Source organism: Gopherus flavomarginatus, chromosome 9 (genome assembly GCF_025201925.1).
Source record: "Gopherus flavomarginatus isolate rGopFla2 chromosome 9, rGopFla2.mat.asm, whole genome shotgun sequence".
Lineage (NCBI taxonomy): Eukaryota > Metazoa > Chordata > Testudines > Testudinidae > Gopherus > Gopherus flavomarginatus.
This window is the reverse complement of record NC_066625.1, coordinates 34,790,480-34,807,389: the sequence shown is the minus strand read 5'-3', so window position 1 is coordinate 34,807,389 and position 16,910 is coordinate 34,790,480. Positions and strand designations below refer to the sequence as shown.

At 55.1% G+C, this 16,910-nt stretch overlaps 1 protein-coding gene across 2 annotated transcripts in view; it reads right to left on the bottom strand.

Annotated features, from left to right (window-relative positions):
* Positions 1-3,212: 3,212 nt before the first annotated feature.
* The window catches only part of NLRC3 (NLR family CARD domain containing 3), a 78,137-nt gene continuing 64,439 nt past the window's right edge, over positions 3,213-16,910 (bottom strand). For both annotated transcript variants that reach the window (XM_050968137.1, XM_050968139.1), the window contains 6 exons: positions 15,490-15,573; positions 8,221-8,304; positions 6,894-6,977; positions 6,522-6,605; positions 4,885-4,968; positions 3,213-3,500 (listed from right to left, as the gene is read on the bottom strand). In XM_050968137.1, the coding sequence (XP_050824094.1) occupies positions 3,410-3,500; positions 4,885-4,968; positions 6,522-6,605; positions 6,894-6,977; positions 8,221-8,304; positions 15,490-15,573 (511 nt within the window). In that variant the 3' untranslated portion in view covers positions 3,213-3,409. The remainder of the gene's footprint in view (positions 3,501-4,884; positions 4,969-6,521; positions 6,606-6,893; positions 6,978-8,220; positions 8,305-15,489; positions 15,574-16,910) is intronic.

Genomic DNA, 16,910 nt, shown 5'->3' with positions numbered 1-16,910 from the left:
CCGAGGGCCCTGCCCCTCTGCCAGGTGCACAAGGTGTGGGCAGGCAGGCTCAGCAAGGCAGGGTCCAAATGTGGAAGGGCTTAATGGGGGGCATCCAGGTATGAGTTGAAAGGATTCTAAGTGGGGGTGGCTCAGTGGGGGATCCAGATCACAGGGGCTTGTTGGGCTTGGGGTGCAACAGTAATGGGACTTTGCAGGGGCGGGAGGAGTCTAGGTGAAGATAGTGGGGGATCAGCGGAGGTAATGAGGTCTGGGTGTCCAGATACTGGGAGAATAGGGCTCAGTTGGGTGGAGAATAGGTGCAGCTGGTTGGGGGCTTGCAGGGGGTGGGGGCTCATCAGGGTGGCCAAGTTGCAGGGGGAGTGGGGCTTGGTGGTGGGGTTCTGGGTGCGGGGGGGGTGAGGCTCAGCGGAAGGGTTTGGGTGTGAGGGGGGTCTGGATGCACAGGGGTTGGGCAGATGGGGGAGCAGCTCACTGTACAGGGATCCCTCAGCTGAGAAGCGATGGGTGCAGGAAGCACATGGGGACAGGGAGTTTGCAGAGCGCCCTACAGCCAGGGGAGAAATCAGGGGGTGAATCTGACACAATCCTGGACACTGTGCAAAGTAAGAGGAAGACCCCTCTTCCCCACCCAGCCAGGACTAGCAGCAGAGCCCAGCGCAGAGTAGACGCAACCAGATGGGGCTTCCTCAGTCCCACCCCCTCTCCCACAGTGATTTACCTCGCCGCTGGCTGTCCTGGGCACCCGAAACATATTGCTTGGGGAGGGTCGCTTTTGTGGCTTCCCTTTGCTTCCCCATCAGAAAGTCATTTTTCTGCAGGGAAGCAAAAAAATCTATGGGGGACATATGTTCTGTGCCTGTGCAGTGGTGCAGAATTTCCCCAGGAATATAATATCTTGGGGCCAACACAACAAACAACCAATGATTTGGGGCGAGCCTTGCTGCCCTGCCCTGCCCTGCCCTGCCCTTTTGGAAGAAGGTTCCCCCAGCTGGTGAAGCTGAGACAGGGTATTCTCAGGGGGGGAAAGTGTCCCACTCCAGTTTGTTTTATTGGGACATTCCAGCACTGGGTGACCGAGCCCTACAGCTCTTAGTTCCCAGCTATCAAACTGCATCAAGGGCCATCTGCCTGCGGAGGGAGGCTCAGGATCTCTGGCCCAGACCCTCAAAGGGGTGAGGTCCCTAAATACCTTTGAGGCTCCAGGCCTCTGGCTAGAAGCCCCAGCCAGTAGCCTTGTGGCCTGAGCACATTCTGCATGGTCCATTAGTGGGCGGGGGGGGGTGTGTGGAAGGGGTAGCTAGAGAGGTTTGGCAAGGCCATGGGCCTCTTCATAAGGTGGCACCATGCTGGGCTTAGCTGCATCATTACCCCGGACACTCCCTGAAGGGAACCTGGTTGTAAGCTTTTAGAAACGAACCCCATGGCAAGCTCGGGCTGTGCCCCTCAGGATTTGCCTGGGCACAGTTATTGCTAGATCCAGCATTTCTCTGCTGCTTTTCAGCCCATTTCTACTATCAGCTTTTCTTTCCAACTGGCTGCTCGGTTGGGCCAGTCACTGACATGCCTCCAAGAGAAGCTGACCTCTGACCTGGGTGGGGACAGGGACAGAAATGTGGATCCACCCATACTCAAGAATGCTCATGTCATCACTTTGGTTAGGAATCCATTTATTCCAGAGCTTGGCACCTCATCACACCGGTCACCCTCCTTGTTAGAGTCTCTCACTGCTACACGGCTGGCAGGCGCGCCACTCATGTCCTAGTGTGAGCTGCGGAGGAAGGCCCTGCAGCTTGGCGCTTAGCCCTGCTTCAGGCTTCACTCCTTCCAGAGGGCTCACTGCAATGCTTCTCAACCAGCATCGATATACCACAGCACAAACAAGAACCTAGGAACACTGGGCAGATACCTAGAGGCAGCCACTCAACGATATTTAGGCACCTAACAGCCACTGAAATCAGTAAGTACCTTTATAAATCTGTCCCCTCGCGCCTGGCCTTACAGGCTCAGCCCTGCCAGTGGCCATGCGCTGGGTCGCTGTCATGAGCCCATTCTGCAGAGGGGGAAGCTGAGCCTCAGAGGTGCCATGGCTGGCCCAGGGTCACAGCATGTCAGGAGCAGACCAGCCACGCGAAATCGCCTTCAGAAGGGCACAGAACATGGGGGTCCATTTGAATTAAAGATTTTGTTTCACAAGGCAGAATTGTGTGACTAGGAGCTCCCCAAAGCAGACGCCTGCTGGAAATAAACAACAGGGGCAGGAACCACCCACTTTCCATGCACTTCATTCCCCAACCACCCTGCAGTCCCCTGCCCCTCCTTCAGCTCCTCTCCTCTCCTCTTTTCCCACTTCCTTGCTGTGGGCTGATGCTAGACCATTACACCTCTCGCTTTGCAGGGGCACAGACACTGAGTGGTCATTCTCAGGCCGAGCCCCAAATCACTCGCTGTTAGAGGCCGCGTGAGCACAGTGGTTTATTCATTCTGCAGGCCCGGAGGTACTCACAAGCCAAAGCTCCACATGAGCTGATGGACGCGAGAGGTTTCCCGTTAGAGACCCACTAAAGCAGGACACACCAACCATCCTGGAGCTTACTCCAGGGAATGTAGTGAACCTCGGGAGCAGAGATTTGCCCTGCCATGTACAGCCCCAATGGGATTAAATGGCCACACAGCCGGCAGGGCTGGGCAATTATGACAGGAGGGAAGCAGCTGCCTGGCGAGTTTCCGGGCAGTCCAGTCATAACTGTATAAAGAATTCTCAGCAGCTGGCTCTGTGGGAGTCTCTCCGTGGTGGGAGTTCTGGGCCTACCCGTGCATTGAGTGCCTCGTACTCACACACCAAGCTACACACAGCATCAGGCTGTGAGGTGGGGACATTCTGTCCTGGAGGGATGGGCTCAGCAGTAGCAGGGCAGGAGGGTTTCTCAGGTACAGGGATAAGTGAGGTGGGGCTAAATTGCTGGCACTGTGTCCCTCCCGCCCACTTCCATCCATGTCCCCACCACACCCATCCTGCCTGCCTTTTAACAGTCACGGTTGCCGCAAGCTCATTCCTCAGGCCCGGCAGCCGTTGGAACAACAGCGCCATCATTCACCGCGCTGCTAAGAGAGAGACGCGTCCTTCTGCATCTGAGGAGCAGCCTCGGCGGCAGCTTTCATTGGTGCCCCTAGGCCTCCATCACCCCGCAGTGCCTCCATCACCCCACAGCTGGAGCGAGTGCCTCCATCACCCCGCAGCGCTCTGAGCCAGTCGGAGTCCGTGGGGGCGTTCCAGGCCCAGCAGGCCTCAGCTGGCCATGTGGGTCGAGCTGGGAACCAGCCAGTAGACGCTATCATTAAAGTGAGTGTCTGCACCATCCCCTGCCTGCCGCTGACTCGTGCTGGCCGTTCCTGGTGCAGCCGGCCCTCACATCTCAACGATGCAGCGCGGAGAGTTTGTTCTGATGGCATCAGCGATCACCTTGGCGCCAGACTGGCCGATGCGATTCCCCTGCAGACTGGGAGAGGACAAGGGACAGGCATGACCTCAGCGAGTGCACAGCCACACTAGTTCCCAGCACAGTCTGCCTGGCTGGCAGGGATACAGCCACACTGCGCACTAAGCCCCTGTCCATGGGACTTGGTGTCCTCATGCCCACACCGCATTGTAAACCTGGGCTGACAATTGCTGGAGCCAGGTCTCACAGTCGTGCTCTGTGGCCACCATGCAGGACCTTCTGGCTTGGGTCTGTGAGTTGAGCTGCGTCCACACTGCAAACTGACAGGGCTCGACCACCTCCATCCCCCACGCATGATCCTAGGCCCCAGATCCTGAGCTCTTGCTGAGCTGAGTCAGACTGATCTGTGTGGGGGATGGAAGGTGCTTGGGCTTACACCTGAGTCAGAGCCTGGGCTCAGTGTGCAGTGTAGACGTGCCCCAGGGGGCTGGGAGACCCCGTCCCCACTGGCGTGACCTCACATACATGGTGTGTGCAAGCTCACGCCACACAGAGGCAGAGCAGCACCCTCTTCAAAACAGCGCCCTGTTTGATACCAGCCCAAACCACATCCGGCTTTGGCTCAGGACCAGATGGGGGACAGCTTGGAAAGGCAGGAGTGGCTGACATAACAGCAGGTGAAGGGCCTATGGCTGAGGGTCCCATGGAGCAGGAGAAGTCATCCAGTCCTGCAGGCACAAGGGCCCAGCAGGAGCAAGGGACGGTCAGGGAAGGAAAAGCACTGCTCCCCAATTCTGCTGCCCTCTGCCCCCGCCTCCAGCCCCACAAGTCAGCCCACCCAGGGAAAATCGCCTTCCCCCCACTGCCTCAGCCCGGAAATGACGTTCGGCCTGAAAATGCACGCAGCATGTCGCTAGAGGCCCTCTGCCAATGCCAGGGGCCTGGTGTAAGCTCCAGTTGGCCTGGGGTGCTTGCCTCCAATTCCAAGGAAGCTCTGGGCGCTGAGCCCATCCAACAGCTGAGAGACTGGAGTCCGTGGCCCAGCATCTGCCTGGGCATTGTTGGGGACACTGCCAAGGAGCAGCCAGTGAGGAGGCCAGACCAGGCCATGAAGGAGCTGGAGGACCTAGGGGTTAGCACAGCACAGCCCTGTGGAGGTCCTGGAGAAGGTTTGGCTTTCAGGAGGGTTCCACACCAGTGGTGTTTGGCAGGGACTTGGGGGCAGGGCTTCACACCTTCTGTGGAGTTTGGGCGTTCCATTGTGAGGCAGCAGCCTGGGCCGGGGATGGGGTGGAGGAGTGGGTCTCACAAGGGACGCTTTATGCTGCCCACAGAGGGACACTATAGCATAGCCACCAGGGTCCCAGAGGTAGATGAGTTTACGCTCTTTCCCCACATCTCCGTCCATCGCCCGCATGCATCTGGGCACTCAGCTGCCACTCACTTGACGTAGGTGAGGCCATGGTTTCCGGTCAGAGCTGTGGCGATGCAGATAGCTCCATCCATGCCTAAGGAGTTCTCCTGGAGGCTGAAGGAGAGAAAGACTCATTAAGAAGTGAGGCGTGGAGAAAGCATCAGGCAGATCTGTCAGGGTGGACTGATTTAAATCAAAGCAATTTAAAACACCAGTTGTATTCATGGATTTCAGTCAGCAAGCAGGAAACCTTGATTTTAATCATTGATTTTAACCTTGTTTTTCATTTGTGCTTTTTAATTATTTTCTTAAAGAAAGTTCGAGTCTCGTTGGTTGGTACCATTACAACTATTTTAATGTGCTAGATACATAAGAAAAAAATTATCAACATTTTGCAACTAAAACAAATTGATTTATTAAACATCTGAACTATTATCTGTAGTTAGTGAACTGAACTAATTATTTCTGATCAGTCCTGCAAGATTTTAGAACTAGCGGAGCTCGTCATTTTTATTCATAGATTGGGAAAAGAAAACAAGCTTTCCTGCTTTTCTAACTTCCAATCAGTTTCTTAACTTAGAATGAACTAGTCACTCGATCAAACTAGTTGACTAAACTGAAATGAAGAAAATGTTCTCTCTGCACCTGAAAAAAAAAGGCGACTGCTGTCAAAAGCTGCTTCAGCATTGCATCAGTCTCTGGTTTCAGCTGCATAGCCACTGTCTTTCATCAGGTCAGTGATTTGGCTTTCTTAAAGACCTCGGCAGCAAATACATACTGCCTAATATATATTTTTTATTTAATTTTAAATGATTTTAATATAATAGAGTAAGTTTAGGCCTTGACATGATTTTCATAATTTCAATTTTCATTTTAAATAGGCTTATTGTTAAAAGTAAACCTGTATTTAATTTAAAAATTAAGAAAGTCTGATTTATTTTATCAGTTAAACCCTCTATTTTTATCCATACTGGGATTTGTCTATTGACTTGGATTTCTTCCTTCATAGCTGGCCTCTTCTCCCTGCCTGATTCCATCCATGTCACAATAGAGGGTTAGTAACAGTGATGTCACAATCCAGTGATTGTGACATCACAGCTGCTTCTTTGATGATGAAGTGTGATAGAACAATCTATCACTAGCAGTCAGATCAAAGGAAGCCAGTTAGGGCCAAAGCTGCTGTTTAGATACAGAAAAGATACATGACAGCTTGGAAGCATTTTGGTGATTCATTGTAAACAGTGCTGGTGGCAACTCCTGTAGTTAAGGTTACCTGACACTTTCCATTATAAGACTCCATTTTCAGTTATAACTTTGACCATTTGGACTGAAATTTTCCATGCTGGACATCAGCCTCAGGCTGAATTTGTTTGGAACATTTCAGCAAAGGCCATTCAGCCATTTCCAAGACAGATTGAGGGGGTTAAATCTGATGCACTGAATGAGGCAGGGGTCCAGTGGGGGAAAAAAATAGTATGTGATCAGATAATTAAAACCTGTATCACGATGCGTGTGCACAAGGGAGCCAAATTAAGATTGCACAGGGAACCTTCATTCTGGCACTTCTTAACTTTTGAGTGCTGGACTTTGCCACCTTTCTAGCCTTTTACTGTAGCTTTGGAATGCAGGGGTTTTTTAGCGTTTGCTCCAGCATGGCAGCTACTTACTTCAGAACACGGAGACTGCGGTTAACCTTCAGTGCGTTGGCCATAGCTTTGGCTCCAGCCAAACCAATGGAGTTTCCTCTCAAGCTGCAGGGAAGCCAGGAAATACAGAAGGGCGATTAGGACCAAGAGCGCCGAAGGCTAATACAGAGATTCCATAGAACCCAGGAGGCAGGTTGAGGGACAGTGGGGAACACAGAGCACATGCCAGTTAGCCTGGGGCTTAGACATGCTGGAGCTGAGGGCTCCCAAAGCATTTCCAGCCCAATGAGCTGGACGTGCTACAGAACCGATGGATTTGTCTCCTGGAAGGGCCCAAGGGGAGGTAAGTCACAGAGACTGCTTGGAGAAGGGGTGCAGCTGGGGAACACTTACTCCAGAGTTGTGAGGGTTCTGTTAACAACGAGGGCCTCTGCCAGGGCTTTGGCCCCGCTCACCCCGATCGAAGCCACCTGGAGGCTGCAAGAGAACAAGGAATGTTCAGTGTAATTCACAGCAAGCTATCCCAGCAGGCCTGCACCTATCAGATGCGCGTTATACTGAGCAGGCAAACTGAAGCCAAGAAACCCAGGCTGCTGGGGCCCGCTTCACAAGCCAACACCATTCTTCTCCGAGCACATTCATCCTCGGGGTCTGACGTGAGGGCATTGATCCAGCCAAGGATGTATTGATGAGCTGGGCAGATGGCAGCACATTCTCTGTTAAAACACTCACCCCACCGAGTGACTCGCAAATAAAGAGGAAGCTGTAAATGGAGTCCAGCACAGACAGACACACACCTGTCTCTGTGAGCTAATTACTACAAAGCAGGGCTGGCTCCCTGCTGCCAGGCGGTCAGTCGGCTGGCTCTCTGCTGAAGTGCAGTGCGGCAGGTACCTATAGCCATCCCCTAGCAGCAATTACTTCTGTCCAATGAATTAGCAGCCTGCGGGAGCTCCCCTTCCTGTAGGACCCTGAGGCAGACTTTATTAGCTCTGGCACTTCACCTGGGGCAGGCCCAGCTAAGCCCCCACTGTCTCTGCCTGTGACAATCCAACGGCAACAGAAGAGTGAAATTTCTAATAGGCTCAGCCCCCAGGAGACATGGCTCAACCATTCACCCCCAGGCAATAGGTTCCCTTTGCAGTCCCATGGCCCCCCTCTTCTTCCCCCCTTCACAAACACAGCTCTTAGCTCAGCCTGACACACTCATTACTGCCATTCTAATGAGCAGGATCTAATGTCACTCTACAACCTGGCCTGCCTCCACCAGCCGTGCACCCCCATGCAGCATGGTGACCAGGGGCATGGCCCCATCACTTTTTATTAGCCACAAGGGCGAGCTATGTGAGGAAGGGGACTTAGAGGCGTGAGCAGGGCATGGGGTCTTGGGAGGAAGAGGCAGGGCCGGGGCTCAGGGAGAAGGAGCAGCACAGGGGTAGGGATACAGTTCAGGAACCAGTGCCTCCCCCTTTAGGGAGCCTGCGCTCACTAGTCAGACTGGGAGCCCTTACCTAGTGGGACTAGTGCAACTGTCTCATTACCAAACTCTCCAAAAGACCAGCACCTGGAGGACTACAAGGGGCCGGGGAGTAGCAGGTTCCGTTTGCCTGGAGGGTCTCGGTCCAGATGGGGCCGGCAGGCTGAATGCCCCGGCTCTGCACATCACTACACATTTCACAGACGGGGCATATTCCCTCCTCCAACCTGCGTGGACACTTACCAGAGGGTGGTGAGCGTGGTGTTCACCTTCAGAGCAGCAGCGAGGGCAATCATGCCTTCATCTCCAATAGCGTTCTCCTGCAAACTGAAACACAGCATGGGCCACGTGACAGCATTGTCCCCTCGAGCACGTACATGGGGAAACGGGTCACACGGGCAAGGGTCAATGGCTCCTGACAGGGTCGGGACACAAGCTGGCTCCCCTGAGCAGTATGCCCCAAAATGCTGCAGCTTCCAGGTGACACACGCAGACCACTGCCCCATGGCGAGATGGGGGTGTGCTGTTAGCCCGTGGAACTGCCTAGTGACAGGATCCAGCCGCTTGGAAACCAGGTGTATGTTTTTAAGTGAGGCTAATTAGCCACTGGGACAACTGACCAAGGGTTGTGGTGAATTCTCCGCCACTAGCCATTTTTATATCAAGATCGGATGTCTTGCTAAAAACTCTGCTCTGGGAATTACTGTGGGGCAGGTGTCACGGAGTGTGGGGAGTCCAGTCCTGCACCCCTCTTCCTGGGACCCACAGTGACTCTTAGCCAGCCAGTAAAACAGAAGGTTTATTGGACAACAGGAACACAGGTTACAGCAGAGCTTGCAGGCACAGTCAGGACCCCTCCATCCAGTCCTTCTGGGCTTTCAGGGTGCTTGGATCTTAGCTAGGATACCCTGAATTTCGCCCACACAGCCCCAAGCCCAAACTCAAACTGCTTCCCTCCTGCCACTCCCTTCCTTTGTCCCCCTTCCCAGGCAAAGGTGTTGACCTTTCCCCTCCCTTACCTAGCTCAGGTTACAGGCTCCGGTATTGTCCATCCCCTAAAGTCCTCCCCTGCTCTCCCATTCCCCACACAGACAGCCCCTACTCCATCATATCTCTCCCCCCTTCGAGACTGAACTGAGCGGGGTTACTCTGCCCAGTGACCTGGGGAAGTTCAGGGCCCCCTCTCCGGGACAACGCGTCCGCTATTAGGTTGGCACTTTCCTTCACATGGACCACGTCCATGTCATAGTCCTGCAGGAGCAGGCTCCACCTCAGGAGCTTGGCCTTGGCTCCTTTCATCTGGTGCAGCCAGGTCAGGGGAGAGTGGTCGGTGTACACGGTGAAGTGTCACCCAAAGAGATATGGCTCTAGCTTCTTAAGGGCCCACACCATGGCCAGGCATTCCTTCTCGATGGCCGAGTAGTTTTGTTCCCGGGGTAGCAGCTTCTTACTCAGGTACACGATGGGGTGTCTCTCCCCCTTTTCATCCTCCTGCATTAACACCGCCCCCAGTCCCGTGTCTGAGGTGTCGGTGAACACCATAAAGGTTTGTCAAAATCTGGGTTTGCCAGAACTGGGCCACTAACTAGAGCCTCCTTCAGCGCCCGGAAAGCCTCCTGGCACTGCTCAGTCCAGATCACCTGGTCTGGCTTCCCCTTTTTGCACAGTTCAGTGATGGGGCCTGCTATGGCACTAAAGTGGGGCATGAACCTTCGATAGTACTCCACCATCTCAATAAAGGCCTGGACCTGCTTTTTGGTTTGGGGAGCAGGCCAGTCTCTGATCACCTCCACCTTGGCTGGTTCCGGCTTCAGGCAGCCGCTCCCCACCCGATGGCCCAGGTAAGATACTTCAGCCATCCCCACCTTGCACTTCTCAGCCTTTACTGTTAACCCAGCCTTTCGGAGTCAGTCCAGGACTTGTTTAACCTGGGACATGTGGTCCTCCCAGGTCTGGCTGAAGATGCAGATGTCATCAATATACGCCACGGCAAAATTCTCCATCCCCCTCAGTAGCTGATCCACCAGGCGCTGGAAGGTGGCCGGCGCTCCCTTGAGGCCGAAGGGCAGGGTCAGAAACTCGTAGAGCCCCAGAGGGGTGATAAAGGCCGATTTCAGCCTGGCATCTGCGTCCAGCGGCACTTGCCAGTAGCCCTTTGTAAGATCCATAGTGGTGAGGTACCAAGCACCTCCCAGCTTGTCTAGGAGCTTGTCAGGCCTGGGCATGGGGTAGGCATCAGATACGGTGATGGCATTGAGCTTTCGATAGTCTACACAGAACCAGATTGACCCATCCTTCTTGGGGATCAGCACCACTGGCGAGGCCCAAGGGCTGGAAGATGGCTGGATCACCCCCAAAGCCAGCATGTCCCTGACCTCTCTTTCAAGATCCTGGGCAGTTTTACCAGTGACCTGAAAAGGGGAGCATCTTATAGGGGGATGTGACCCAGTCTCCACCCGGTGGACAGTCAAATTAGTGCGTCCAGGCTGGTTGGAAAACAGCTGTCGGTATAGATGCAGCACCCCCCTGATCTCAGCGTGCTGGCCCGGGGTCAGCTGATCAGAGAGGGGAATCGCCTCCAGGGGGGAACCAGCTTTTGTCCCTGGGAATAGATCCACTAAGGGGTCATCTCCCTGCCCCTCCCAATGTCCACACATGGCCAACACCACATTCCCCCTGTCATAGTATGATTTCATCATGTTCACATGGTACACCCGACAGTGATGTGCTCGGTTTGACAGCTCCACCACATAGTTTACCTCATTCAGTTGCTTGATAACATTGAAGGGCCCTTCCCAGGCGGCCTGGAGTTTGTTTCTCCTCACGGGGATGAGAACCGTCACCTGATCCCCGGTGGCGAAGGCACGGGCCCATGTCGTGTGGTCATACCAGACCTTCTGCCTCCTCTGGGCTCGGGCCAGATTCTCCCTGGCCAGGCCCATGAGCTCGGCCAGTCTTTCCCGGCAGGTCAGGACATACTCCACCACTGACTCTCCCTCGGAAGCAGCCTTCCCCTCCCATTCGTCCCTCATCAGGTCTAGGGACCCCCTTACCCGTCTTCCATACAACAGTTCGAAAGGTGAAAAACCGGTAGATTCCTGGGGTACCTCCCTGTACGCGAACAGCAAGTGAGGTAAGTACTTGTCCCAATCCTGTGGGTGCTGGTTCATAAATGTTTTTAGCATCATCTTCAGCATCCTGTTGAACCTTTCCACCAGCCCGTTGGACGGGGGGTGATACGTTGAGGCCCAGTTGTGCTGGACCCCACATTTCTGCCATAAGGACCGGAGCAGGGCCGACATGAAGTTGGACCTCTGATCCATTAAGACCTCCTTGGGGAACCCCACCCGGCTGAAAATTGTCAGCAGCGCATCTGCCACTGTGTCTGCTTCGATAGAGGACAAGGCCACCACCTCGGGGTAGTGAGTGGCAAAATCCACCACCACCAGGATGTATTTCTTCCCTGACCGGGTCATCTTGCTGAGGGGTCCCACTATGTCCATGGCCACCTTCTGGAAAGGTTCTTCTATGATGGGTAAAGGCCTCAAAGCCGCTTTCCCCTTGTCCCGGGCCTTCCCCACCCTCTGGCAGGGGTCACAGGATTGGCAGTACTGTCGGACCTGGGTAAAGACCCCAGGCCAGTAAAAGTTCTGTAGCAGCCTCTGCCTGGTGCGCCGGATTCCCTGGTGCCCTGCGAGAGGGATGTCATGGGCCAGGTACAGCAGCTTGTGGTGAAACTTCTGGGGGGCCACCAGCTGCCTCCTGATCCCCCATGACTCTACTTCCCCTGGGGGAGCCCATTCTCGGTACAGGAACACCTTCTCCCACAGGAACCTCTCCTTGCAACCTCTCCGCATGGTCTGTACCGCACTAAGGTCAGCCCGATCCCTGGGCTTCCGCAAGGAGGGATCTTTCTGCAACTCGACCTGGAACTCAGCAGCTGGGACAGGGATGGGGACCGGCTCTCTCTTGCTGGCTGGATCTGAGGCCGCAGTCTCTCTGAACCGTGCCCCTGGGCGTTCCCCGCCCCCTGGGTTAGGGTCCTGCACCTCGGGTCGAGTACCTTCCCCGTTGTCGGGGTGCAGTGCCCTTTGCCGACTCTGACTACGAGTCATGACTAGGGCACTCTGGGTGTTACTAGGCCAGTCCTCGAGGTCCCCTCCCATTAACATGTCCGTGGGCAAATATGGGTGTACCCCCACATCCTTGGGGCCCTCCTTGGCCCCCCACTTCAGGTGTACCCTTGCCACGGGCACCTTGAATGGGGTCCCGCCCACGCCCATCAGGGTCAGGTAGGTGTCGGGCACCATCCGATCTGAGGCCACCACCTTGGGCCGGGCCAGTGTCACCTCTGCGCCCGTGTCCCAGTACCCAGTGACCTCCCTCCCATCTACCTCCAGGGAAACAATGCACTCTTTCAGGAGGGGCAGCCCCCCGCCCACTCGGTAAACCAAAAACCCGGAGCCTGGAGCATCCAGCCCCCCAGAGGAGCTGATCTTGGGACCTCCTCCCTCCTTCACAGGTGGTATGTTGCCAGCCCCCCTTTCCTGGGAATGTAGCCCCTCCTCCGATTGGGTTTTTACCCAGTCCACCCTCTGCGGGTTGGGTCTGCTTGGTCTGTCCCTGAGCTTGGGGAACTGGGCCCACATGTGGCCTCGTTGGCCACAGCGATAGCAGCCCACGTCTCGTGGGTCCCCTTGAGTGGGTCGGAGGGACCTGACGCTGGATGTTCCCCTTTTGGGGGGGTTCTCCATAGGCCCCCTTTGGGAGGTCCCATGATGACTCTCTCTCTGCGTTGAGGCAGGCCTGCTCCTTCGAGACTCCTCCCTGCCATCCCCTGCCCGACTGTCCACAAATTGGTCAGCCAGCTGGCCTGCGTGCTGTGGGTTCTCCGGCTTCTGGTCCATCAACCACAGCCTCAAGTCGGACGGGCACTGCTCGTACAGGTGCTCTAGTATGAATAGGTCAAGCAGGTCCTCTTTAGTTTGGGCCCCAGCTGTCCACTTGCAGGCATAACCCTGCACCCGGTTGACCAGTTGTAGGTATGTGACCTCACGGGTTTTACGCTGACTCCAGAACTTTTTCTGGTACATCTCAGGAGTCAGCCCAAACTCGTGGAGCAGGGCCTGTTTGAACAGTTCGTAGTCCCCGGCCTCTGTCCCTTTCAGTCGGCTGTACACCTCCACGGCTGTGGAGTCCAGTAAGGGGGTGAGAACTGCGATCCTGTCTGCAGGGTCAACCCTGTGCAGCTCGCAGGCATTCTCAAAGGCCGTCAGGAAGGTATCTATGTCCTCCCCCTCCTTACGCCGGGGCAGCAAGTGCTTATCAAAGTTCTTTGTAGGCTTGGGTCCCCCCTCACTCACCGCAGCCGGGGCCTCACTGCTCCTCAGCTGGGCCAGGTCCAGCTCATGTTTACGCTGGTTCTCCTCATGTTTACACTGTTTCACCTTCTCCTCCAGCTCTTGCCTCTTTAACTTGAGCTCCTCCCGTTTCAGCTCCCTTTCATATTCCAGCCGCATCCGCTCCACGGATGCCGAGCGTCACCGGGAGCATCGCCTGCTGGGGGGTGAGCTTCACTGGCAGGATCCCCTGCTGGCCGGGGGGGTCATGGTGCCCTCGGTATTCACTGGGCTCCTCCTCACCCTTACCCTAGGCCTAGGAAGGGGGGGTCTCGGGAAGCCCTCGTCCGCTGGCTGACCACTCCCAGCGGGGACAGACACTGGTGCCTCAATTGCATCTGCCCGGCTGCTTCCCTCAGAGACAGGGCTCCATTCATTCATGCGGTCTCCCTGCTCCAGCTGGGCAATCAGCTGGTCCTTGGTGAGCCTCCCCAGGCGCAGCCCCCTCTGCTTGCACAGCTCCAGCAGGTCGCACTTGCGCAGCTTGGCATACATCTTCCTGCTGGCCACTCACAGGCTGGGGTGCTCGCCGCTCCCCACGGTTTCCAGGGGGACCCCTAGTGCACCAGCCCTTCTTGAGGTCACCACCTCTCTGCCAGGGTTGAGCTGTAGACTCCTCCGCCCCTGGGACCGCTCGCGGCAATCCCCCGGGGGACCCTGTTACTGCAAAGTCCTTCTCACTGGGCACACACTCCCAGGGGTTAATCACCCCTTCGTTTTACTGCTCCCCAGTCACTTACTGCAGGAAGCGCCGTCCACGGGGTGCAGTATATCCCACCTCTACCACCAGTTGTCACGGAGTGTGGGGGGAGTCCGGTCCTGCACCCCTCTTCCTGGGACCCACAGTGACTCTTAGCCAGCCAGTAAAACAGAAGGTTTATTGGACAACAGGAACACAGGTTACAGCAGAGCTTGCAGGCACAGTCAGGACTCCTCCATCCAGTCCTTCTGGGCTTTCAGGGTGCTTGGATCCTAGCTAGGATACCCTGAATACTGCCCACACAGCCCCAAGCCCAAACTCAAACTGCTTCCCTCCTGCCGCTCCCTTCCTTTGACCCCCTTCCCGGGCAAAGGTGTTGACCTTTCCCCTCCCTTACCCAGCTCAGGTTACAGGCTCCGGTATCGTCCATCCCCTAAAGTCCTCCCCTGCTCTCCCATTCCCCACACAGACAGCCCCTACTCCATCACAGCAGATCTCTGGCCTGTGGGATACAGGAGGTCGGCCTAGTTGATCCCATCCCTTCTGACCCTGGAGGCAGAGTCGATGGAGCCCAGAGGGGCAGTGAACAGCTCTCTCTCAATAGGGTGAAATTCAGAGGGTGCCAGGCACTGAGATGTAAGGCAACAAAAATATCTAGTACAGGGTGACCAGCTGTCCAGATTTTAGGGGCTCTGTCTGTATATGCAAGTAGCCTCTCTCCTTGGTGCAACATTGTGGCATTATGACCCTCTCCTCCACCACCCAAAGGATGGTGGCAGCCACCCCCTCCCCCCCAGCCAGAACACCGAGCAGGCCTAGTGGCCCCGAAGGGGGATGCTGCAGGACCCTGACTGTGTGGATCATGAGCGGTTTATTGTGGGGGGGTGATGGGCTGGCTGAGGGAGGGTGTGGGTCCCTGGAGGGACCAGCAGGACAAGCGAGCTGGGGAACCACTAGTCTAGAGTGTGCTCAGTGGGGTCCCCTGCTGGCTCCGGCCAATCAGAGGTAAGTGACTAGGACACAGCGAGATGGGTGCATGTCCTGAACAGAACCTCCTTTGCTGGGGGAGCAAAGGCGCAAGAGCCCCCAGAAAATCTCCCTCAGCAGACAGCTGAGCCCACGAAGGGCTGCTCCCCATTCCTGCTTGGCTTCCTGCCCTCCCCCAGTCCACAGCTCAGCCACACATGCCACATGTGGCCCCTGCCAGAGAGTCCCTGAGCCAAACAGGACGTGCTCCCTGAGACAGCTTTGCAACGTCCCCACAGCACAGGGCTTTGGAGCTGCTGGGAGGGTTAGTGGGTCCTGATCTGCTCCTCCAGCACGAACACCTAACTCCGCCCCCCCCCCCCGGTGCCCTCGGGCCCCAAGCCAGCGATGCAGCCAGGCAGGGAGACGTGCTGCATCGTCACTTACTCGAGGCTGGTCAGGCTTGTGTTGGAGTGTAGTGCTTGGGCCAGCGCCTTGGCCGCCTTCGACTGGATGAAGTTCCACTGCAGGCTGTGCAAAGAGAGTGAGCGGTGAAGGATTACCACTGGAGGGCGGGGCGGGACTCTTCAAACAGGGAGAACCCCCCAGACAAGGGGAATGGACTCTTCTCATCAGGGGACCAGCTGGAAGAGGGGATAGCTCTCCACAGGCTGTTCCGGAGTAGCTGCACCCCACCCATTGAAATCCCCCCCAGGGTTTGTACCGGACACAAAAGCCATCTGCACATCCTGCCCGCAACTGTCACTTATCAGCCTTGGACACTGCTGAACAGCTGTTGCCTTTGACCCCAGAAGTAGCAGCACTGTGGTGGCAGGTGAAGGGCTGTGATCTCCAGGGGGGTAGGTATCTAGTTTGTAATTCTGTAAACCCACATATCTGAGGCTTCCAAACACTGCTGTGCAAATCCATCTATCACACTACTGTGCACAATCCATTGGTAACATGGTAGCTTTGATTAATCAGACATTAATAAAAGGGACAGAGGAATTGTGGTATATATGGCTCTTCAGCCTTAAAAAATGACATGGTTGAAGGGCTGATGAAAGTTGCCAGCCTGACAGTGCTGGAGAGAGAGGACGGGCTCCAGGCAAGAGAGGGGTTCAGTGCCTAGGGCCCATTCAACCTTTGCCAGAAGTGGGAGGGGTCTGGGATGTCAACTCCTAGTCACCATTTACAAAAGCTACGTTGCTCTTCCCCAATATATTGTGTTTATCTACGTGTCTGATCATTCTGTTCTTTACTAAAGCTCCAACCAATTTGCCTGGTACTGAAGTTAGGCTTATCAGCTTATTGCCAGGGTCGCCTCTGGAGCCTTTTTTAAAAATTGGCATCGCATTAGCTATTCTCCAGTCATTTGGTACTGAAGTTGATTTAAGTGACAGGTTACATATCACAGTTGTTAGTGCTGCAATTTCACATTTGAGTCCCTTCAGAGCTCTTGGGTGATACCATCTGGTCCTGGTGACTTATTACTGTTTAATTGAGCCAGTTGTTCCTAAACCTCCTCTAATGACACCTCAATCTGGGACAGTTCCTCAGATTTGTCATCTGAAAAAAATGGCGCAGGTGTGGGAATCCCCCTCACATCTTCTGCAGTGAAGACTGATGCAGAGAATTCACTTAGCTTCTCCGCAATGGCCTCATCTCTTTTAAGTGCTCCAGCAGCACTTCGATCAGCCAGTGACCCCTCTGATTGTTCGGCTTCCTACTCCTACTGCATTCCATTGTTTTGCTCTTAGTTTTTGTGTCTTTGTCTAGTCGATCTTCAAATTCTTGTTTGGCCTGTCTGATTATACTTTTACACTTGACTTGTCAGAGTTTATTCTCCTTTCTATTTTAGGATGTCT